The 24,980-nt window shown below is 36.3% G+C and overlaps 1 protein-coding gene across 3 annotated transcripts in view; it reads left to right on the forward strand.

The window, feature by feature from the left end:
- The window catches only part of UNC13C (unc-13 homolog C), a 601,702-nt gene that overhangs the window by 228,744 nt on the left and 347,978 nt on the right, over positions 1-24,980 (forward strand). For all 3 annotated transcript variants that reach the window (XM_028100275.2, XM_088025127.1, XM_028100274.2), the window contains 2 exons: positions 1,568-1,795; positions 2,842-2,983. In XM_028100275.2, coding sequence (XP_027956076.2) covers positions 1,568-1,795; positions 2,842-2,983 — 370 coding nt within the window. The remainder of the gene's footprint in view (positions 1-1,567; positions 1,796-2,841; positions 2,984-24,980) is intronic.

Raw genomic sequence — 24,980 nt, forward strand, 5'->3', positions numbered from 1 at the left:
TATTCTTTTTTTTTAATGTGATTTAATTCCTCAAAGTTTTTTTTCTTGTTTTTATTTTGTTGTTGTTGTTTTAAGATAAAGACAGGGAATCTGCTCTTTATACCATTAGAATATTCATCCCTTTAACTTTGTCTAATTATACCTTGGTTATTATGAATGTGTTTTTTCCACTTTAGGAAACAAATGTCATACTTTCAAATAAATCAAGATTTTCACCAAAGTACTGCTGTTGAATATGAATTTATTATAAGGAAAGCTAAGGGCTGACCTTTTCCTCTTCGTCTTAACTTCTGTGCTTCATTTGGGCTTAATGCTTAAAGACTTAGATTCAAAGAACATTAGTGAGGCTATCCCTTGTGGTAGAAATCATGCAGATAAATTATCTCATTTAACCTCTAAACATTCTACCAGATATTAACATGCCTATTTCAGAAATATATTTCAAAAAAATTGTAAGTTGGGTAATATAGTCATGTAGATGAAAATTGGAACTGTTACTAGCTGTGAACATGAGTTTTGCTTTTTATTCTTTTCACTACATCACCTTTGTTTGGCACCCCAAAATATTTGGTATCAGCAGTGGCAGCTCCTGCAACACTGGTCCATGTGGTTTTGCTTTCTCATTTAAAACTCAGTAAGGAGCCATGAGAGTTGGGATCATGGTTCACTGTTAACTTGTCATATAATATTGCACAACGCAGAGGCCACACAGAGCACTGAAAATATCTGGTGGGTAGTTGGAGAGGGTGAGGGATCCAGGAATGGACCTTTGGAAATCCTTCATTGCCAGAAGGATTAGTGTTATAAACAAAAATGCCCAGAAAGTTGAGACCAATCATAAAAAATAAAAAAATAAAAAAATCCTGGAAATCAAAAAGGGTTTTGAGTAGAAAGAATGTATCCTATTAAAAACTATGGCCATATCACAAAGTGAGAGTTGAGGCCTGTGATCCATCATGTATTTAGAGGTCATCTACCCGTTGGTTTCTAAATCCTTTTTAAACAGCAGAATCACTTTAATTCCAAGTAAAATCTTAACCTGTATTTCAGTATATAAGAGAGAACAGTGGTATTTATTTTACAAGAAGAATTTAAGCACTTAATTATGGTAAGTTCCATCATTAAAAATAATTAAGCACTTTGAATGCAAGTATTTGAAATACTGAATTTGGGGAGACATTTGCCATATATATCCTATCTGTTTCTCAGTTTTGTTTTGCAGGTGGTATATGCCATATTTGACTGTGTGCATTCTTTTTTGCTCTTTGAAAATTCAAACCACATATTTGCACAGCCCCTGATTTAATCAAATAATACAACTGTGGCAAAACTGGGAATCATGGAAGTCCATTTACTTGCCATTAACACAAAGGCTGGTTCTGAATCTCAGCCTAGATATTTTGTGCAGCAGCATTTATATCGTCCTGATGTTCTGTGAAGAAGGTACCCTGACTCCTCAGAATGAAACCACTTATTCATTCTCCTATTCCTTCTTTCTCTCCCTCTCTTGGGCCATCAAAAAGTAACTTTATGTGCATTTATGTCACCATTGATTTTTCCATTATAGGAGCAGCAGAAAAGAGTTCTAAGCATGGTGCCGAAGACAAGACTCAGACCATTATTACAGCTATGAAAGAAAGAATGAAGATTAGGGAGAAAAACAGGCCGGAGGTGTTTGAAGTAATTCAGGAAATGTTTCAGATTTCTAAAGAAGATTTTGTGCAGTACACAAAGGCAGCCAAGCAGAGTGTACTGGATGGGACATCTAAGTGGTCAGCAAAAATAACCATTACAGGTGAAAATAGTTGTCTTGAAAATTTTGATTCCACATTGAGAGTTTTATGTGTCTTAGAAATCACTGCTTAATAATAACTACAGGTAAAATAAGTAGAATGTTTTCAAACTTGTCAATATTGATAAGACATGTAGTTGGTACTTGAAATTTCTAAAAGATATATACTAGATAATCGAAGTAATTGCAGTTTGTTCTAATCAAAAGCTCTTCTAGAGGAAGAAGTTTCTCTTTTACAACATACTCATCAATATCCTGCAATTAGCTTTGTAGCTGCCAGCCACTGATAAATTACAAGAGTAGCCAAAAATCTCTTTAGTCAGTTTTTCTTAATGAGAAAACACACATCATTTTACTTAATCCTTGATCAGTACCCCTAATCATTTGATCCTTGAGTCAAGGCAGTTTGAGCTTAGTGATGTCTAGTAATTTGAACTTCTTAGGTTGCCTATAACAACAGCAAGTGCATATATGTTGTATTAATGTTTACCAAGCCTCTTAACTTACTCATATGGTACTTGCAAGATAAAATAAAGATGCTTTTTTTTTTTAAACTAGGTTGAGTTGTTCAGTAGTGACAGCAAACTCACAAATAGAAATACATTTTAAATCACAGACCTTTGAATTATGTTGGATACCTTTTGGCATATTGTATGTGCATCTTTATTTTTCTATACATTTATGTAGTAATGTGTATATAAGTATATAGCTGGTGTGAATATGAAAGTATATGTATATAGCTGATACTCATTGCAGACAAAAGCAAATATTTACTCAAGGAAGGTTTTAATATTCAGTGTTTTCATTCTTTCATTAAATATTTTTAAGTCCTAATGTTCATTTCCTCAATAAAGGAGATAGGTTTGGAAAATCAGTTGGGACCAAATAATGGGATGCCATAGAATGAGTTTGGATAGTTCCTCCCTATTTTAGCATCCCTTTGCACAAACCCAGAGTGCAAAGTGTTAGAAAAACTGCCCTTCGTTATCATTTTTTTTTCGAGGAAAGCTTTATATTAAAATTTCTATTTCTATTTTGGTTTATTTCAGTGGTCTCGGCACAAGGCTTACAGGCAAAAGACAAAACAGGGTCGAGTGACCCATATGTTACTGTTCAAGTGGGAAAGAACAAAAGAAGAACAAAAACCATTTTTGGAAACTTGAATCCGGTATGGGATGAGAAGTTTTATTTGTAAGTATATCATGTGAAACTATTATAAATATTGATATATGTGGGGATAAATTTAAGCAGGCATGCAAAATGTAGAAACAATAATTATCTCATATTTAATACTATCTAAGCAGAAATTATCAAAAGTGAAATTAATGTTATGAAGTCACTTAATACATTTATTATTCTTTATCTTTGGAAGAAAGTGAATAAAAAGAATATTTCAAACAAAAGGTGGCATGGTTGGGGTGACTGTACAGGAGAAAAAAAAGATTAAAATATGATCTTTAACTTCGGTTGAACCAACATAATTTGGAATTTACTGGCTTGATTCAGCAGTATACTGACATCGAAGATTTAGGACTAAGGACAGTGGAAAGATTTTGGGCATCACTTGGCCCATCACACCTACACCATGATGAAATGGTTGATGATAACTTTTACAACCTCTCATTGTCAGAGAGGTCATTTATTTTTAAGCCTCTTATATTTTGTACCAAATGGTAAGAAATTATTTTTCTGGCATAGGTCTGTTTCTTTCTAGAGACATAAGATGACTTTCCAATTAGCATTTGATAGAAATGAAAAATCTGAACCCCGAGTCCTTTCTTTTTCTTCCTTCCTTTCTATGCTGATGGTGTAAACAGGGATCTTGTTAACATACCAAGTGAGCAAACCCAACACATACAGCTTGTTTGGAAATGTAGGCAATAGTGAGTAAGAAATAGAGAGCTTTTGTATGTATGAGCTGACGGAGAGAGTGTTCAGAAATAGTTTTGGAAAATCAGTTGGGACCGAATAACAGGATGCCATAAAATGAATTTGGATAGTTCCTCCCTTTATGCTGATGGAAGAATCTATTTTAGCATCCCTTTGTTAACAGAAGACAAATCAATTGATAGGGGCACCTGGGTGGCTTGGTCATTTAAGCGTCTGCCTTCGGCTCAGGTCATGATCCCAGGGTCCTGGGTTCCAGCCCCGCATCGGGCTCCCTGCTCCGCGGGAAGCCTGCTTCTCCCTCTCCCGCTCCCCCTGCTTGTGTTCCCTCTCTCGCTGTGTCTCTCTCTGTCAAATAAATAAATAAAATCTTTCAAAAAAAATCAGTTGATAGTCATAAATTCAAATCTCTAAAGCAGTCAAATAAATGAATCAAACAGAATAAGGGCAACAGAAAAGGGCAGGACTATGGCAAACTTAGAGCAAGTGACTTGGAAAAATACAGCTTCCACGGCCACATAATCATGCAGATGCAGTGCAGCTGGAGCCCCCAGTTTCTCAAGAGAAGCTGGAAGTTTGAAAATTTAAAATCAGGTTTATTGAAGTAAAATTGACGAAATGTAAGTTTACATATTTAAAGTGTACTATTTGTTAAATTTGATCTGCGTTATACCTCTCTGGAGCCATCACCACTGACAATACAATCAACATATCCCTAACCCTGTATTCATGCCTCAGTGAAGCCATCCCTCTTAACTCCCTCCATGACAGGGCAATCACTGATCTCCTTTATGATGCTATAGAATACTTTTAATTTGGCATCTTGTAGATTTTTATATAAATAGAGCATGCACTATGCATTCTTCTTTTGTGTGGTTTGATTGAGTTAGTGTAATTATTATTATTTTTAAAGATTTTATTTATTTGAGACAGAGAGAATGCGAGAGAGAGAGAGAGAGAGAGAGCGAGCACATGAGAGGGGGGAGGGTCAGAGGGAGAAGCAGACTCCCCACTGAGCAGGGAGTCCGATGCGGGACTCAATCCAGGGACTCCAGGATCATGACCTGAGCCGAAGGCAGTCGCTGAACCCACTGAGCCACCCAGGCGCCCAGTGTAATTATTTTGAAACCCATCCATGTTGTAGGATTCAGCAATAGATCATTTCCTTGTATTGCTGCATAGCATTTCATTGTAATAAAATATCAAAGTTTGTTTATGCATTCACCTTTTGAGGGACAGTTGGTTTGTTTCTAGTTTTTAGCTACTAAAAATAAAGCCGTTTGGAAACTTGTAAACATATGTCCATACAAATATTTATACACATTTCTCTTGAATAAATACCTAAGAGTAAAATAGCTGGAACATCTATTATGAATAGATTTAATTTTTAAGATAATTTTTCCAAGTGGTTGTACCATTTTAAATTTCCATCACCAATGTATGGGAGTTCCAGGTCATTACACACTTCTAACACTTTGTAAGCCCAGTCTTTTAGATTTTTGCAATTCTTATATATGTGTAGTGTAGTATTATCTTATAGTGGTTTTATTTTGCATTTCTCTGACGACTGATGGTTTCAAGCATCTGTCATTTGCTGTCCATGTATCTTTTTTAGTTAAGTGTTTATTTTGCCCATTTTTACTGTTTTTGTATTTTGTATTTGTGTAAGGTTTTTATAGTTTTATATTTTACATATAGGCTCATCATACATTTTTGAGGTAATTTTCTAATGTGGTAGAAGTTATAGACCTAAAGTTCATTATTTTGCATATTGATATCCAGTGCTCCCGGAACCATTTTTTGAAAGCACTATCCTTTCTTTACTGAATTGCTTTTGCACCTTTAATAAAATTCAGCTCTCCATATATGTGTTGATCTATTTCTAGATTGTTCTGTTCCATTTATCTATTCATCCATATGTATGCCAATACCACACAGTATGGATTACTGCAGTTTTACTTTATAATCAGTCTTAAAATCATTGTTAGTCCTCCAACTTTTATTTTTTTCAGTTACTTATCTATTTTAGAACCTTTGAATTATTTCAAAATGAATTTTAGAATCCACTATCATTTTTCACACAAAAAGAAACCTGATACAATTTTGATTGCCTTATTGCTCTGGCTAAGATTCCCAATATGATACCAAGTAGAAGTGACAAAAGCACATATCCTGGCCTTATTCGCAGTCTTAGATGGAACACATTGCTTTCTTTGTTAACTATATTAGCTGGAGGCTTTTTGTAGATGCCATTTACCCAGTTGAGACAGTCATCTTCTATTCCCAGTATGTGGAGAGTTTTGATCAGAAACAGATGTTGTAGTTTGTCTAATGCTTTTACTGCATTTTTGAGATACTCATATAATTCTGAATGCCATTTAAAAAAAAACTTGGAAGATATTTTTCCATTGTCTTTGTGTTTACATGCTCTTCTGGTTCTCAGTGAGAAATCCATTGTTGCCCTCATCTTTGTTCCTCTGGGCATGTCTTCTTTTCTCCCTAGTTGCTATTAAGACAATGTTTTCTTTACTCAGTTGCACAATATGATAATGTTGTACGATGGTGTGGTTTTCTTTGTGTTTCTGGTATGTGGGGTTTATTGAATCAATTGGAACTGTGAGTCTGCAGTTTTCTTCAAATTTGGAAACATTTTGGCTATTTCTCTAAATATTCTTTCTGTCTCTACCTTTTGGAGATTCCCCTTATAAATATATCAGATCTTTTGAAGTTGTCCCATAACCCACTGATGGAATGTTTATTTATCTTTTCTCTTTCTCTCTCTCTTTCCTTTTTTTCTGTGTTTCACTTTAGATTATTTCTATTGCGATGTGTTTAAGTTCACTCACCTTTTCTTCAGTCATATTTAATCTGTTATTAATCCAAGCCACTGTATTTTTCATCCCAAATATTTCAGTTTCCATCTAAGGAAGTTCAAGTTTGTTCCTTGTATCTTCCATGTCTGTACTTCACTTTTTTTTTTTTATTGAGACTTAATTTTCTTAGAGAAGTTTTAAGTTCACAGAGGAATTGAGGGGTGGGTATAGTGATTTCCCATGTACCTTTTACCCCCACATATCCATAGCCTGCCCTTATTACTAACACTCCATTGTCCTTCAAAGTGGTATATTTTCTTTTACCATTGATAAACCTACACTGACACATCATTATCACCCAAAGACCATGTTTACATTATGGTTCATGGCCAGTGGTTTATATTTTATGGGTTTGGACAAATATATAATGATGTGTGTCTGTCATCCTGGTATCACACAGAGTACTTTACCTTAAAAATCCTGTGTTCCACCTATTCATCACCCCCTATCCCTGAATCCCTGACAACCACTGATCTTTTTACTATCTCCATAGTTTTTTTTTTTTTTAAGAATGTCATACTGTTGGAATCATACAGTGCATTTAAGTTTACTCCACGTCTTTTATGTGTCTTGATAGTTGATTTCTTTTTAGCACTGAATAATATTCCATTGTCTAGATGTGTCACAGTTTGTTTATCCATTGACCTACCGAAGAACATCTTGGTTGCTTCCAAGTTTTGGCAATTAAGAATAAAGCTGCTATAAAACATCCATATGCAAATTTTTGTGTGAACATAAGTTATCAATTTCTTTGGGTAAATGCCAAAAAGCGTTATTGCTGAATTGTATGGTAAGAGTATATTTTGTTTTGTCAAAAGTCAAACTGACTTTTAGTGGCTGTACCAGTTTGCATTCCCACTAGCAAAGAAGGAGAGTTCCTGTCACTTTGGATCCTCTTTAACATTTGGTGTTGTCTATGTTCCAGCGTTTGGCCATTCTAATAGGTGTATAGTGGTATATTGTTGTTTTAATTGGCATTTCCCTGATGACATCTGATATGTAGCATCTTTTCAAATGCTTACACCATCTGCATATCTTCTTTGGCAATGTTTTTAAGAAGGACTTTTTAAGTTTTTTTTTTTATCTTGAGTTTTAAAACTCTTTTGACTATTTTGGACAATAGTCCTTTATCACCTGTGCCTTTTGAAAATATTTTCTCCCTGTCTGTGACTTCTCTTCTTATTCCCTTGACACTGTCTTTCTCTACTTCACTTTTTGAACACATGCAAAATTTATCACTCTTTTGATGTCCTTGACAGCCAATTCTAACATCTGTGTCCATTTTGACTGATCAGTTTTTCTCCTCGTTATGTGTCACATTTTTCTGCTACTTCACATGCCTGGTAATTTTATACTGGACGCCAGACATTACAAATATTACCTCACTGGTTGGTGGATATTATTGGCATCCTATAAATATTACTGAACTTTGCTCTGAGATATAGTTAAGTCACATGGAAACAGTTTGGTTTTTTGGATGTTGCTTTTAGAATTTGTTAAGTGGAAATGAAATAGTGCTCAGCTTTGGGCTAATTATTCCTCAACACTGAAGCAAGACTCTGCTGTGTACTCTGTCTACTGACTCATGAATGATAAATTTTTCAAGGCTTCCAGGTAGAAACAAGCACTATTTCTGGTCTTGGTGAGTGCTGTGCACTGTTCGAGCTAATCCTTTTGATGTGTCTTAACCAGGCCTTGGGTAGTTTCAATGTGTGCACTTATCATGACTCACTTGATTGCTCAAGAGGAACCCTCTGCAGATTGTCAAAGTTTTCTTTCTGTTGAGTTCTCTTCTTTTTGACATTATGCCTGTGACCTTTAGCTGCCTTTGTCTGCCCAGATTTTTAGCTCTGTCTTTTCCGTTCAAAGAGTCTAATAGACTCCACCTGAGTTCCCTCTCCTTGTGCAGTGACCTGAAAACTACATCCAGGCAGTTAGCTGAAGTAATCACAAGGCTCACCTTGTTTGTTTTTTGTTTCCTTGGGGGCACTGTCCTTCCTTGACAGAGCTCCAGTATATTGAAAACCATATACTTTGTTCCCTTTTTGATTGTTCATGTGGAAGGGTATTTCCAGTCCATTATTCCCTCTTGATTACAATTAGAAAGTCTGAAAATCTCATTTAATTGATAAGCAAAATGAAATGAAACAGTATGAGAAGCAACACAAGGCATGTCAAACAACGTCTAAATTCTGGAGATATTTGATTCATAGGTTGCCAGTTACATGTGTGAAATAAAGCATCCAGGGGTGCCTGGGTGGCTCAGTTGTTAAGCGTCCACTTTCGGCTCAGGTCGTGATCCCAGGGTCCTGGGATCCAGCCCCGCATCGGGCTCCCTGCTCCGCGGGAAGCCTGCTCCTCCCTCTCCCACTCCCCCTGCTTGTGTTCCCTCTCTCGCTGTGTCTCTCTCTGTCCAATAAATAAATAAAATCTTAAAAAAAGAAAAGCATCCATCCAAAGGAACACAGTAGTGGGAATACTCACTCTAATATTTTAATCCTGCGGAGGGTTCCCTTGAGAAATCAGCTGAATAATGATAAGTGCAGGCATGTGAGGAAACTACCCAGGAATCAGGTAAGGGCCACCAAAAGGTCTCGGTACGACAGGGCCCAGTGCTCATCTACGTCAGGAATAGTGTTTGTTCCCACCTAACAAAATAGAAGGCCTCATAATTGATGGGACAATTACACAGAAGCGTACACTGGGATGGATAGTTAAGATATGAATTATCTGTATTTGGGGGCAGTTTTCCGATAATTTACTGTATGCCTCTCTTTTTCTTTTGAGAGAAGGCATTATCTACAATGGCAGTAACAATATATCTATTTTTTAAGCAACACTGTTTTCAAGGAAGAAGACATTCAAATTCAAACCCTTTGTGCCCTGCTGTTCATGTAATATATATATAATTTGCATAATTTTTTCACAATATTTTTTTAGTTTATTGACAAAATATGTGAGTGTTAAGTTACACTCACACATATTTTCTATTTGTCCTGTCTAGAATACCAAAAACAAATGCCTAAATTTTCAACAGCTCTTTTTGTTGCCAGTTTCTAGAACTCTAGGATTCCATTCTTAATACTGAGGTTCTACATCACTGGTTTCAGAAATACTCTTTTGGATCTACCTGTGCATGCTTTCATTTTACCATGAAATGGCATGAGAATTGCAAATTTTTCTGCTTTTGTAAGGGTTTGTTTGTTTTTGGCAGGAGAAAATGAGTTCATAGTGAATTTATGAGCAGATTTTGAAAAATACATACATTTCCTAGATGAGCTCATCCATGCCTCCCACTACCTTGACAATTCTGCCCTGTGAGTTGGAGTGTAAAATGGTATCCTGACAGGTTGAAAATAAGATATCTTATTAATAGTATGACTATAGCTTGCATTTGGGGAATTAAATTCTGAGCTTTAGTTTTTTTTCAATATGAAAAATTGGGATCACAATGCATCCTTCACAGGATTGTTATATTGAGATAATGTATATGGATTTCATGGCAGTTGGTAAGCATTAAATATGGCAGTATTATCATTATTAATTATTATCATTATTAGCGTTAGTAACATGACATTCTTGTGGTAAGATTCAGGACTTATGTTTGCATGTAAAAAAAAAAAGTTCTAATCTGAATAGTGAGGCCGAGAAAAGACTAATGAACAAGGTGCTGTAAAAGGAAAGTATTACTGAAATAAGAATTACAGAACCAAAACTGGCACAGGATCTGAGAGATTCTTGTTTTCAACTCCCTCATTTTATTGGCAAAACCTGAATCTCAGGTTATAGTAGAGCTGAGACTACAAAGCAGTCCCCTGTTGTGAAGCCACAAAGAAGATGCAAATAAAAATAATGAAGAATGGTTTTTCCAACACCTAAAGTATTGTCTTAGGAAAAGTGCTTCGACCAGAACAAAGCAGGCAGTCACAAAGCTGGTAAAATGAAAATGCAAATGAAGAAATTTTTAAAAATTTTTTGAAAGCTTAGTTATCCCCCCCATTAATGGCAGTTTGATACACTACAGAGATTAATGCTAAGTCATTTCACTTTTAATTTTGCCTCTTACCATGAGTTGAAAAAAGAAGCTTGAAATTTTCATCTTCAAAAGACCAAGATGTGTGATTTTAAGGATGAGGCACTCTGGAGAGTGTTTGCGAGAACAGAGGCATGACCGTTTGCGCTCTGGCAGAAATATGGGTTAGGAGGGGTTGTAAAAATACAATATTTTTAAAGCATCATATGGGTATGTATTAAGATAAGGTATATGAAAGTGCTTTGTAATGATAAGGTATCAAATAAATCTAAGGTGCTTGTTATCTTTGTTCTTTAATCCTAGTAAGTTGTATATTTGGTCATTTCATAATTAATTATGACATTTGATTTTATTTACCTATGCTATAGTTAATGAAATGTTTTATGCTTATCATAAATCATTGCCTCCGGAGGAAAAGGAGTAAGTTTCTTCCAGTGAGTTTTAGAGAGTAAATGGCAGTATAGTCTGTCTATTTGAATAAGAAATTTTGGAGTTACAAAGCTTACATTTATGTTACATAGTTACTGTTCTTTCTAAAAGACTCTATAGTTGATAGTTGGTGGTTTGTTTTTGCTAACTTATGAAATAAAACTTCATGCTGATTCCTTCCTAGAGGGAAGCTAGCAGGCATGCATTATTTTTTTATTTCTATTTTTTATTTTTTTTGTTTTTACTTAAATTCCAGTTAGTTAACGTACAGTATTAGTTTCAGGTGTGCAATGTAGTGATTCAGCATTTCCATAGGACACCTAGTGCTCATCCCAACAAGTGCCCTCCTTCATCCCCATCACCTATTTCACCCATCCCCCCACACCCTCCCCTCTGGTAACCATCAGTGTGTTATAGTTAAGAGGCTGTTTTCTTGGATTGCCCCCACCCCTCTCTTTCCCTTTGTTCATTTGTTTTGTTTCTTAATTCTACCTATGAGTGAAATCATACGGTTTTTGTCTTTCTCTGGCTGACTTATTTTGCTTAGTGTAATACTTTTGAGCTCAATCCACATCATTGCAAATGGCAAGATTTCATTCTTTCTTATGGGTGAATAATATTCCAGTATGTGTGTGTGTGTGTGTGTGTGTGTGTGTGTGTGTGTGTGTGTGTGTGTATACATCTTCTTTATCCATTCACCAGTCAATGGACACTTGGGCTAGTTCCATAATTTGGAGATTGTAGATAATGCTGTTATAAACATTGGGGAATATGTACCCCTTTGAATTAGTGTTTTTGTAGTCTTTTGGTAAATACCTAGTAGTGCAATTGCTGGATCATAGGATAATTCTATTTTTAACTTTTTGAGGAAACTCCATACTACTTTCCAGAGTGGACGCACCAGTTTGCATTCCCACCAACAGTGCAAGATGGTTTCCCTTTGTTAGTTATATTTTTAATTGTATTAAAGAATTATTTTAATAACAAAGTCTAGTCAACACAATTCCTGTGGTAGGAATATTTATGGTGGTATTGAATAGGCACAGAAGTGATGTTTAAACACCTTACTTGGGCGCCTAGGTGGCTTAGACGGTTAAGCGTCTGCCTTCAGCTCAGGTCATAATCCTAGGGTCCTGGGATCGAGCCCCGCATCGGGCTCCCTGCTCCGCGGGAGGCCTGCTTCTCCCTCTCCCACTCCCCCTCCCCCTGCTTGTGTTCCCTATCGCTGTCTCTCTCTCTGTCAAATAAATAAATAAAATCTTAAAAACAAAACAAAAAAAAAAACACCTTACTTATGTGATTGACTGGACAATCACCTCCACTTGTTTAGTGGGTATCAATTAAATCCTAACCATATTTCCTGAGTGCCCATTTTATGCAAATCTCTGTACTTACAAGGTCCATAGAAAGTACTGACTTGAAGAGTCACTTCACGTTATACCAAAAAGCTGTCTGGCTTACTAGTTTATAAACTTGAGTTCCAGAAGTTTTCTGGATTAACATGCTTCTTGACCTCTGGAAAACCCATTAGCCCCCGTGAATCTGTCTCACAGTGGGCAGTGTGGAAAAAAAAATTACTCCCCACCTTGACACAATAAATTTTTTTGTTAAGAGGCAATGAACATGCAAACTCTTAACATGTGAGCATCAGAAACTCGTAAAGCTGTTGTTTATAGAAGCATAATCTCCTTGGCCATTTGGAAGAATGTCAGCCATGTTGAATTCACAGCTAACCACATGCGTGGTACACACAGTGCCTCAGGCCCATGGGTCTCCACCCTGCCACGGGCCGCTCAGCTGAGGACTGAGCAGGAATTAAGCATACACAAAGCTCTAGAGGAGGAGATAGCTTCTTTAAATACTGCAGTTAAATACAAATAGCTCCATAGCACAGTAGATTAATATTTTAGAATGACAGCCTGAATGTAACCAGTGATTTGATTTATTGCCTAGATCAATAGCACAGGCCTCGTCTGGGCTATGTGGGAAGGGAGTGTTTCCTCAGTTGTCTGAGCTAGCTTACAACGATGGTAGTAGCATCAGGAAGTCATTTATCAGGAAGATTGTTCCACAGTTGTCGAAAGCAAGGAGTTTAGTCGCACTTTATGGGATTAGAGATTTGTTTACTAATTGTTGTCTACATTGTGAATATGCCTGGCAATGGGGAGACACTATAACTGATACTGCTTTTCACTTAGTCAGTGAGATTGAGCCATTACCCATCCACACAAAACAGAGCCAGTAGAATACATTATCACTGCTTCATTCCAGAAAATTCCAGCGGGTTTTGTAATAAGGAGAGGAAGGGTCTGTGGAAAGAGATCTGGGCTGAATTCACTAAGCTTAGGGTTCTCAAAAAGAATTGATTGCCAGTCAACAAACCCTAAAATTTCAGATCAGGACAGACTCTTGGAGATGGCATTGTGGTGTTCCATAGACCAAGGTACAGAAGACCTTGTACTTAGTTTCAAACTGAGGATTAAATAGAATTCAAACAGAATCCCCCAAATCTTGAGGGAGCCGTTGGATTACAAACAGCAAACCCTTGGGTCAATGAGGACTGTTTTGTAAGGATGCCTCTGGGTGAGAAGAAAAAGAATCCCCTCACACTTAAACTGGACCATGGAAAAGGGATTTTTACATGGACACGGAAAGCCCTTGAGGGAATCCAGGAAAAAGCAAATAAGAACTCCAAAATGGCAGAAATTATCATGCCCTTTGATTCCTCTCTCTTTTTCTCTGACAATTTGTTCATCTGTATCTTTTTTCTCTATCTCTACTTCTTTCTTCTCCCGCTCTCTTCCTATCACTTGGTCCCTCCTGCCGTCCCTCCCACTGCTCTTTCTTCTTCCCTCTCTCCTCTGTACTCTGGTTTGATTCCTGGTCGCTGCTCAGTAGCTGTTCAGATATCATCAGCTTCCATGTTGTCCACAATAGCCTCGGTCCTGTGACCATATGTCTTTCAACTCTAGCGCTCAGAGATTTTTGCCAGGGAAGGTTTTTTGCATTTTAACCAATTAGTCAGTTCATCTTTATGAAATACCAGGCTGTGGTAAGAACACCTTACACCCATCAGTTGTGCTTTGTGTGAGGAAGGGAGAGGAGGGATATCCTGGTGATCTGCTGGTGACTGATTTGACCCTGTAGGTTGAAGCAATTGCCCCTGAGTGGAATATATCTAGTCAAGACACTCTAACAGTCTGGATCTGTCCAGGGTTTTTAAGACCCCAATACTACAATTCTAATCAACCTCTGTTTGGTAAATCCTCCCACCTTCTGGGTATACCCCATGTGTGGACCGACCATTTTGAAGGCAGGAAAAGGAGAGCGACATGCTAGTCCAAACTGGAAGTTTACAGATGTCCATTGGCCCAGAAAAATAAAGTGTAAAATCTAATTTTCTAGGCTTTTTTTTTTTTTTTTTTTTTAGTACCAGCTCTAACAATCTTTAGAGAACTAATTAATTCATGAGGCACTCTTCTAGGTGCTACTAACACTGAGGTAAATATGGAAAGATGATTACTCCCCTTTACAGAGCTTTTTTTTTTTTTTCCTCCTAATTGGAATAGTGCTGAGACTTCTATCATCAGCTAGGGAGGGAGAGCCAATCCCCAGAAGTTAGGGGAAATGGGCAATTCTGCCTGGTGCTGCCATCTTGGCTGGGCTTGACCATAGGATAGTTAGTTATTTCTAACTAAAGGGTGTTTATTTTTTTTAAATTTTATTTATTTATTTGAAAGAGAGAGAGATTACAAGCAGGGGGAGTGCAGAGGGAGAGGGAGAAGCAGGCTCCCTGCTGAGCAAGGAGCCCGAAGTGGGACTTGATCCCAGAACCCTGGGATCATGACCTGAGCCAAAGGCAGGTGCTTAACCGACTGAGTCACCCAGGCATCCCACAAATAAAGGGTGTTTAAAGCATGATAATATTTGAAGGCTGAGCAAAAGAAGTTCTAGATAAGCAAGTGACTTGTTGAAGAAATATAAATGTCTAGGAAGGAAAGTCTAAAACCCAAATCATTGCAAATCTCATAATTATAGGCACTGATGTTTGTGTAGCTATTTACAGTACCTCAATTCCTGTCAGAGGTATTATACTTCATAGTGCTTTACAAAGCATTGTTGTTGTCATTTACAGATGAGAAAGCTAAAGCTCAGGAGGTCAATAGAATGTTTCTAAAGAATTCTTCCAACAAGTGCAGTAAAAGAAGCAGGACTCATTTTCTTCCATTACCACAGTAAAGGCCCTTTCCACACTATTTCATTCACTCACTAGTGCCATTTGTTCAAACCAGCCACCCAAAGAGAACCATGGAAAAGTCAGTACAAAATAACCCCACATGAGTAAAAGGTTAAATGGAGATATGGAAGCTATTGGAAAAACAAAACAAAACAAAACACCTGAAACTGAACTTCTAGAAATGAAACATACAATATGTAAAATGAAACACACATTGATTAGGAATGACAGAAGATTAGATATTGCAGAAGAAAAGATTAATAAAGACATAATAATAGAGAAAAATATGAAACATAATTTTTTTAAAATAGAGCAATGAGACCACTTCAAGCACCCAAAACCATGTTGGAGTCTTCTAAAGGACAAAAGAGAAAAACGGGTACAGAAAAAATATAAAATATTTGAGTAGATAATAGCCAATTTTTTCAAGTTTGATCAAAATAGAAACCCACAGACACAAGAAGCCTAACTTCAAGCATAAGAAAATGGAAAAAATTATACCAAGGTACATCATCATCACATTGTTCAAAACCAGGAAAGAAAAGAAAATCTTGAAAGCTTCCAGAGAAAAAAGACATACTACATACAGAGTAAGAAAATAAAGATGGCAGCAGACGTCTCACAAGAAATGATATTAGCAGTAATACAGTAGGACAACATCTTTAAATTATTGAAGCAAAAACTGTCAAACTAGAATTCTATACTCAGGGAAAATGCCTTTCAAAATCAAAGGCAACAAAATAATTTTTAAGGCAAAATCAAGGCTTTTTTCAGACATAAGAAGCTGAAAGAATTCCTTTCCTTCCAACCTGCAATATTAGAAATGTTAACAAAAGTCCTTTAAACAAAAGAAAAGTGATACCAGATGAAAATGTAGATTTATATAAATGCATAAAAAGAAATGAAGAACATTGGCAATACTAACTACATTGACAAATATAATAAACTATTATGTTATTTTGATTTATTTAAAAGATAACTCAATATTTAAACACAATAACAACTAGTCCTTATGTAATAATTAAAATATGATAATGATTGCAGAAAGGTGTGGAGGATACAACTGGAAATAGGCTATTGTAAGGTTCTTATACTGTACATAAAAGGATATGATATTGTTCATAGATTGTGGTAATTTAAAGATGTTTACTATAAAAGATGTGTACTATAAACTCTAACCACTAAAAAGAGAACAAAAATATGATAGCTAATACATCACCAAAATAGATAAATTTTAATTATAGAAAATAATCTAAACCAGAAAAAGGAAAGGAGTGTTAAAAAATGGGGAAATTAAAAAATAGCAAGATGATAGACTAAAACCTAAATATGTCAGTGGTCATATGCAATGTCAGTGATCATATTCAATGTAAAAAGTCTAAACACCAGGTTTAAAAGGCAGAGATTATCATATTGAACAAAAAAACCCCAAAGTCCAACAATATCCAGCCTATAAGAAATACCTTTTAAATATAAGACATAAATAGGTCTGTTACTTGTAGGTCTGCTACTTAGAACACTTCACCCAAGAACAACAGAGTACACATTAATTTGAAATGCACACAGAACATTTTCATGGATAGCTAAGTATGTTCATATGAAAAATAGTCAATGTCATTAATCATTCAGGAATGCAAAACTACAATGAAACACCACTCCATAATTAGTAGAAGAGTGAGTTCTTTGTCTCTTTTTTTATTCTCTGCATTTTTTTCTTGGACCTGTCAACTATTAAAATTACATCTGACTTACTTTGAGTTATATCTCATTTTGTTATTTTAGTAGTAGCTTTAGGGTATATAGTATATATCTTTAAATTATCACAGTCAACTTATAGTGATATTGTACTTCACACACAGTATAAAACTTTATAATAGTATACCTCCAGTTGTCTCCCTTAGACCTTTATGCTTTTGTTGGCAGCCATTGGCAAGGAACTCTTAGTAGGTGACTAGATAGGCAAGTTGTGACATAGGCAGAGTACTGCCCAGTACTAGAAGGAAATGAACTGTTGGTGTACATAACATGAACAGATCTCAAGCTAAGTGAAGGAATTAAAGTGTACAGTTTGATTCCATTTATATAAAATTATAGAAAAACTAAGAGTAAACTAATCATGTAAGACATCAGATCAGTGATTGCCTGGGGAGTGGGAAAGGGAAAGGATAAGAGAAAGTGATTGCAAGAAGTCCATGAAAGCTTCTGGAGGTGATGGATATGTTAATTATACTGATTGTGGTGGTGGTTACATGGGTGAATACGTGTGCTCAGACCTAGTAAATTACACATTTTAAATATATGCAGTTAATTTTATGCCAGTTATACCTCAATTAACTAAGTAAAAAGTCATTGACAAACATTAATTTCCTCACTCTATTAACAGTACTACATTAATGATGTGTTTACACTCTACAAATTCATGATACAAAATTTTTCTTCTAGGATGATGATGATGGTGGTGGTGATGAGGACCACAACAGTGATCATGTCCGTGACCTCCATCACTACCACCCTTGTGTTCTGGCAGTTTATTGTTTACAGTGTTCTACACATTTAGTAGCATTTAAATTCTAGAAGAAACTCAGTGTCATAGGCATTTGTATCTTTACATTTACAGCTGAAAAAAAGGAGTCTCAGACTTTGCTGAAGTTACGGGTTGTACAGCCAAAGCCCCAGCCTCTGCTGCCTTCTCTAAGCACTTGACTCTCTCACTAGAGGTTTCTGGAGGGGCCAATTAGTACATAATACTATTGTAAATTTTTCATAGCTTATTGATTTCTGTATAATAAGTCATTACTCAAAAGAATGTGACATCTTAGGCACAGCTACTTGCACTGATGGTTTTTTTCCCGCAGTAGTTATACAGCATTTTAGATCACTTTTGTTTTAGTCCATAATGATTTTCATGTCTTTTATGTACATTAGTGTTGTCTTCCCACCTAAGATTTGAGCTTTTTTAGGGAGAGGACCTCCTAAAATAAAGTTGGGTACAAAATAACCCTAAAAATAGACAATAATTATTTTCAAATGATAATTTCTAAGGTTAATTTCTTACCAATGAAAGTGTCTTTTATAAACCTTATTTTTCATTTCCACTATTGCTTAACCCTGATTTTTCCCTTCTTACTAGTCCTTCAATGCCATTTTTTTTTTCCTGAAGACATTACAAAAATAGATCTTTCTTCTCTGTGTATGATACTTGAGAATCATTTGGTGAGCTCAAACATTTACTTTTTTTTTTTTAAGATTTTTAAAATTTATTTATTTGACAGAGACAGCGAGAGAGGGAACACAAGCAGGGGGAGTGGGAGAGGGAGAAGCAGGCTTCCCGCGGAGCAGGGAGCCCGATGTGGTGCTTGATCCCAGGACCCCAGGATCATGATGTGAGCTGAAGGCAGACGCTTAACAACTGAGCCACGCAGGTGCCCCTTAAACATTTACTTTTTTAATCAGCATCTGTGGTATCTGTTTTCCTGCCTGATGAAAATTCTACAAATGCCTTTAGTCTTCATGATAGGCTTGTTTTTTATTTTCAGTTATGTCTCCACCTGACAAACTTTGCTGCTTTTGGTTAGAATTGGACCTGAAGGGCCAAAAAGGACAAAATGTATTTTGATTTGCTTAAAGCACTGAAAGAAGCAGTGAAAGTAACCTCTTGTGCTTTTACTATGACTAGATTGCGTCATCCTTTGTCACTCTGTCCACACAGAATGAAGGATAAAACACAGGTCAGATCAATCAAATTTAGTAAATCTTGAAGATCTCCATGGCTTTCTTGACTTCACTGTTAAATTATGTTGTACTTAATATACTTTTTTAATATTTTATTTATTTGAGAGAGAGAGAGATAGAGATAGCGACAAAGATAGTGAGAGAGAGAGCACAGGCAGGGAGGAAAGGGAGAAACAGGCTCCCAGCTGAGCAAGGAGCCTGATGTGGGGCTCGAACCCAGGACCCTGAGATCATGACCTAAGCCAAGGCAGACGCTTAACTGACTGAGCCACCCAGGTGCCCCTCTAATGGAATTTCTTGTACATGTCAAGTACAAACTAGGACACAAACAAAACTTAATTATGTAAAACTGGTTACTACTAGGTTGAGTCATATGAAATTGCTGACACTCTGATGACCTGTGGAAATGGCAACTTCATATGATTCAATTTAAAGTAATATCTTCTATTAAACTTTTACCTGAATAATCAGTCTTAACTTTTTATCTGGTTGATAGTGGTTTTATGTCCTTTTTCTGTTAACTTAAATTATGTGCACAGTTGATCAAATTGGGTTGTTTTATATTTATTACTGAAACCTTTGGAAGTTTGAAAACATGTTTGGCTAGATTTTTCTTCTAGCTGTTCATAAGTACATAGATTCAACTTAAAGTTTCAAGGCACCTGCATTTTCATTTTAGTGATAAAGGTTAGCTAATGTAGATGCCAAAATATCACAGATGCTGTCAGGTGTTTTGTTGTGTTTGTGCAGTGGCTTGGTTTTTTCTTTTTTCCTTTTGGATTCCATCTCTTGGCATTTTCTATATTATCCAGCTCAAAAGGGTTCTGGAGAGGACTAAAGTGTAAACCATGTTACTATGTATGAATTCTTAAACAAAATTACTCCATTCTAAATCATTGATTGAAGCTTAGATTTAAGTGGAAAAGCTAATTGGCGTGTAAGATTTCCTAACATTTCTTCTCTTCTTTAGCAATTCATTGGTGATCACTGCAGAAGTCTCCCATAAGCTGTGCTGTGTTGCTGATATTTGGAATGAGAGGGCTGTTAGCCAATAGCATTTACCTTTATGATTGTTGCTCCTGCCAAGTGTGGTGTTCAGATAAAGTCTGATCAGGCACTTATTACAACTGCAACTTGTTACTGACATTTCCATCATTGCTTTAGAGTCTCTTAGAAGAATAGCAGCTCTTCTTTTCTAACAAAGACTGAGGGCAAATTAGGTGCCATAGAAACTAATGGTGACTAATTCTGTTCTCTTCCCAGAGATAAATTCTGGCTATTTAGTTGAACCCTTTTTCTCTGGCCAGAAGTAGTCAGAAGCTCTTGAAATGTCTCTTTGAGATGGAGGGGGCAGGGGAAGGGGGGTGGAAAAAGGTACTTTTTATTAGTTTTTTTTTCCTTTCTTTTTTTCCTCCTTTTCTCCTTTTCAGGTGGACTAGTCTGGGAAGGAGGAATGTGTTGCACAAATATTGTATATATACATTTCATTTAATGTATAAGTATGCTCCCTAAAGTCAACATAATATGAAAAGTAGGTCTCACCTACCTGATTAGCAAAGATTTAAAAGTGATAATACTCAGTATTTGTGAGATTATAGAGAAAGAGTTATTAGGGTAAGCACATACATGCTTTCTGGAGGATATTTTAGTAATGCAGGTGTGATTTTGTGTGTATCTATATGCAGATGTGTATGTGATTACATGCCTTCCAACCTAGAAAATCCACTTTTAGTAATTTGTCAAACTGAAATAGTTTTACAAATTCATAAAAATACACATACAAGGTATTCTTTGTAGTGCTGTAGCAGTAAACTGGAAACTACCTAAATGCCCAACTACTGTCTATGGGGGAGGCGGGCATAAACTGAATAAATTAGGGCACATCCATATAATGCAGTATATCATGTCACTAAAAAGAATGTAATCATGTGTGTGTCTGGATGTACATGATATATTAAGTTTAAAAAGTCAAGATGCCAAATGGTATGTATAGTATAATCCCACACTGGTAAAAATTCAAATTAGATACACTTATATAGAGAAAATAATGTGTCTATCTTTTAAAGGTAAATACTAATAGTAAACAGTTTTGAGTTAAAATATTGACAATGACGTTTAATAAGTAATGCACTGAATACAAATATATAATAACAGGAATTGTGTTCATTGCAGTGAAAACTGGTAAAGGGATGCTCAACCTTTTCTTTTTTTTTTTTAAAGATTTTGTTTATTTATTTGAGAGAGAGAGAGAGAGAGAGAGAGAGAGACAGCATGAGAGGGGAGAAGGTCAGAGCGAGAAGCAGGCTCCCCGCTGAGCAGGGAGCCCAATGGGGCACTCGATCCCAGGACTCCGGGATCATGACCTGAGCCGAAGGCAGTCGCTTAACCAACTGAGCCACCCAGGCACCCATGCTCAACCTTTTCTTAAGTCTGTAAAGCATCTATCTACTTATAAAGAATGACTACAGAACATTAGTGATAATAAAATGGTTCATCTTTATAAAGCACTATTATTTTTTTCCAAAGCATTTTTATACCATAATTTTCTTTGCAAATCTCTCATTGTGCTACCTAATACAAAAATGTTTATTATTTATCAGTTATTTTCCTGAAGTAAGATTTAGAAAAACACTTAGCAATAGGAGTTTTATCTCTCAAGATGCAAATGCTAAGGCCTCTCAGGGAATGTCAAAGAAATGCTGCAAGGAATAAGAATGAGAACCACAAAAGTACTTCTCGCTAAGTGTATAGTTTTACATATCTCTCTAGGGCACTTTCTGCGTAAGTTTAGCCTAAATGCTGGCCTGTTTGCTCTTCCATTTAGTCCCTGAAGTTTCTGCAGTGTGTTCTGTATAATCTCAGGGGACTAAACTCCAAAGGTTACATTTTCCAGATTTTCTTGCTCAGTAGGTTTAGGTGTGAGGAGGCCCTTGGATAAGATCAGAGGTGGGAGGGCAGGGGAAGCCATAGTGTTTCTTTACTTCTCTCTCTGCCTTGCACAGCACCACCATTACCTGAGTCTCCTCCATGATTCAAGCTCCTGTTGGATGGGACCCCCTCGCTGTGGTCCAAGTTCCTATCTACCATTTCCCACCACCATTATCTGAGTCTCCTCCATGATTCAAGCTCCTGTTGGATGGGACCTCCTCGCTGTGGTCCAAGTTCCTATCTACCATTTCCCACCACCATTACCTGAGTCTCCTCCATGATTCAAGCTCCTGTTGGATGGGACCCCCTCGCTGGGGTCCCACTTCCTATCTACCATTTCCCATTGTGTAGTCTTGGCACCCTTGTCAGCGAACCTTTGTACGCAACTGGTGGCAATGCAAAATAGTATAGCTATTATGGAAAACAGTATGGATTTTTCTTAACAAATTGAGAATAAAACTACCATAGGATCAAACAATCCATTTCTGGGTATTTACCTAAAAAGAAAAAAATGAAATCAGAATCTCAAAGACATAATAGTACTCCCATGTTCACTGCAGCATTATTGGTAGTAGCCAAGATGTGGAAACTACCTAAATGTCATCAATAGGTGAATGAATAAAGAAGATGTGATATGTACATACGATGCAATATCATTTAGCAATTGCTGCATTCTGCGATATGCACCAACAGGGATGAACTTTGGAGACTTTATGCAAAGTGAAATAAGTCAGTCACAGAAGACAAACATTGCATGATTCCACTTAAATGAGGTAACAAAAAGAATATATTCGTAGAATCACACCCTAGAATGGTAATTTCCAGGAGCTGGGGAGAGGGGGAATTGGCAAGTTACTAATCAACAGACACAAAGTTTCAATTAAGCAAGAGAAATAAGTTCTATACATCTGCTCCACATTACATCTGTAGTCAACAATACTATACCATATGCTAAAACATTTGTTAAGGGTGTAAAAAAAAAAAAAATACAAAGCTACAGAAATGAAGACTATGGCATTGTCATAAAGGCAGACATATAGATTAATGGAAGAGAATAGAGAGCCCCCAAATAAACCCTCACCTAAAATAGTATTTTTAATATCTGAGTGAGATTTTATTGCATGGGTATTCATCAATTATTTAATCAATTTCCTGTTTTGATAACTAGACTAATTAAAAGTTTTCCTGTTTCCTATATCTGCAGTAACTTGTTCTTCGCTATTAAAGGCAAATGATATTTATATGTTTGAGTAATAGAATTAGCTGCATTAGTTAGATATAATTAAAAACCTACTAAGTGCCCAGTCCCTTCTAAGTGTTACATATATAATCATCTTTAAATGATAATTATTGATATTCTAATTTTATAGGTTAGACATGGAGACTCAATGTAACTGCATTACTTGCCCAAAGTCATACTGCTAGTAAGGGGCTAAAATGAAATTTGAATCAGGCAGATATTTTTCCAAGCCTGCTCTATTATTCCATCATACCTAATACACCTTGCTTTTGTAAGTAAAATGAAAATGGTGTAACTTAGGGGTGCCTGGGTGGCTCAGTGGGTTAAGCATCTGCCTTCAGCTCAGGTCATGATCTCAGGGTCCTGGGATTGAGCCCTGCATCTGGCTCCCTGCTCAGCAGAGAGTCATCTTCTCCCTCTTCCTGTGCCCCCCACCCCATTTGTACTTTCCTACTCTCAAATAAATAAAATATTTTTAAAAAGAAAAGAAAATGGTATAACTTCTATAAATCACAGATCTTGGAATATTTGAGCTACAATAGGACAACCACGAAACATGGCAACATGCACCGCTCCTGGCTCTTTACAGTTAAATTTAGAGGTCATTGGCATACATCTTTATTTCACTGACAAGTAAGTTTAAGAAAAAAAATGCATGTTGCCACTGAAAGTCAGACTTGGGAAGATAATGTCTTTATTCAAATGTCAAATAAATGTCAAATACATATCCAAAGTAGACTTTATTTCTGACTTCAAACCAATGGTTTAATTTCAGCTACCTAATTATGCCACTAATTGGAATATGCATATTTGTAATATTTAATGAGTAACAAAAAAGAGTGTGATTACTCTTACTATAATACTTATTTATTTTTTTATTTAAGTATAGTTGACACACAATGTTACATTAATTTCTGGTATACATCATTGTGATTCAACAACTCTATATGTCATGCTTGCTCACCAGAAGTGTGGCCACTATCTTTCACCATACAGTGCTATTACAATAATATTGACTCTATTTCCTGTCCTGTACATTTTATTCCTATGGCTTATTCATTCCATAACTGGAAGCCTTTAACTTCCATGCCTCCTCATCATTTGCCCATCTTCCTACACTCCTTTCCTCTAGCAGCCATCAGTTCTCTGTATTTATATATCTGATTCTTGTTGTTTATTCATTTGTTTTTTAGAATCCACATATGAGTAAATCCATATGGTATTTGTCTTTCTCAGTCTTATTTATTTCACTTAGCATAATACCCTCTACATTCATCTGTGTTGTCTCAAATGGCATAATCTCATCCTTTTTAATGACTAAGTAAATTTCCTGTGTGTGTGTACACATGTGTATCTTCTTTATCCATTCATCCAGCAGTGGACACTTAGGTTGCTTCCATATCTTGGCTATAATAAATAATCCTTCAGTGAACACAGGGGTGCACATATCTTTTTGAATACTACTCAGTAGTAGAACTAGTGGATCATATGGTATTTCTATTTTTGATTTTTTGAGGAACCTCCATGCTCTTTTCCAAAGTGGCTGTACCAACATTCCCACCAACAGTACACAAGGGTTCCTTTTTCCTCCACATCCTTGCCAACACAAAATAGAAAGCTTTTGCATAGCAAAGGGAACTATCAACAAAAGCAACCTACTGAATGAGAGAAGATACTTGCAAATGATATATCTGATAAGGGGTTGATCCAAAATATGTAAAGAATTTATAAAACTCAACACCAAAAAACCCCCACAAACAATTATGTTAAAAAAAAATGGGCAGAGTCCTTGAATGGACATTTTTCCAAAGAAGATATGCAAATAGCCA

Source organism: Eumetopias jubatus, unplaced genomic scaffold, assembly GCF_037043125.1.
Source record: "Eumetopias jubatus isolate StellerSeaLion01/CBP00866 unplaced genomic scaffold, mEumJub1_p1.0 scaffold_7, whole genome shotgun sequence".
Taxonomy (NCBI): Eukaryota; Metazoa; Chordata; class Mammalia; order Carnivora; family Otariidae; genus Eumetopias; species Eumetopias jubatus.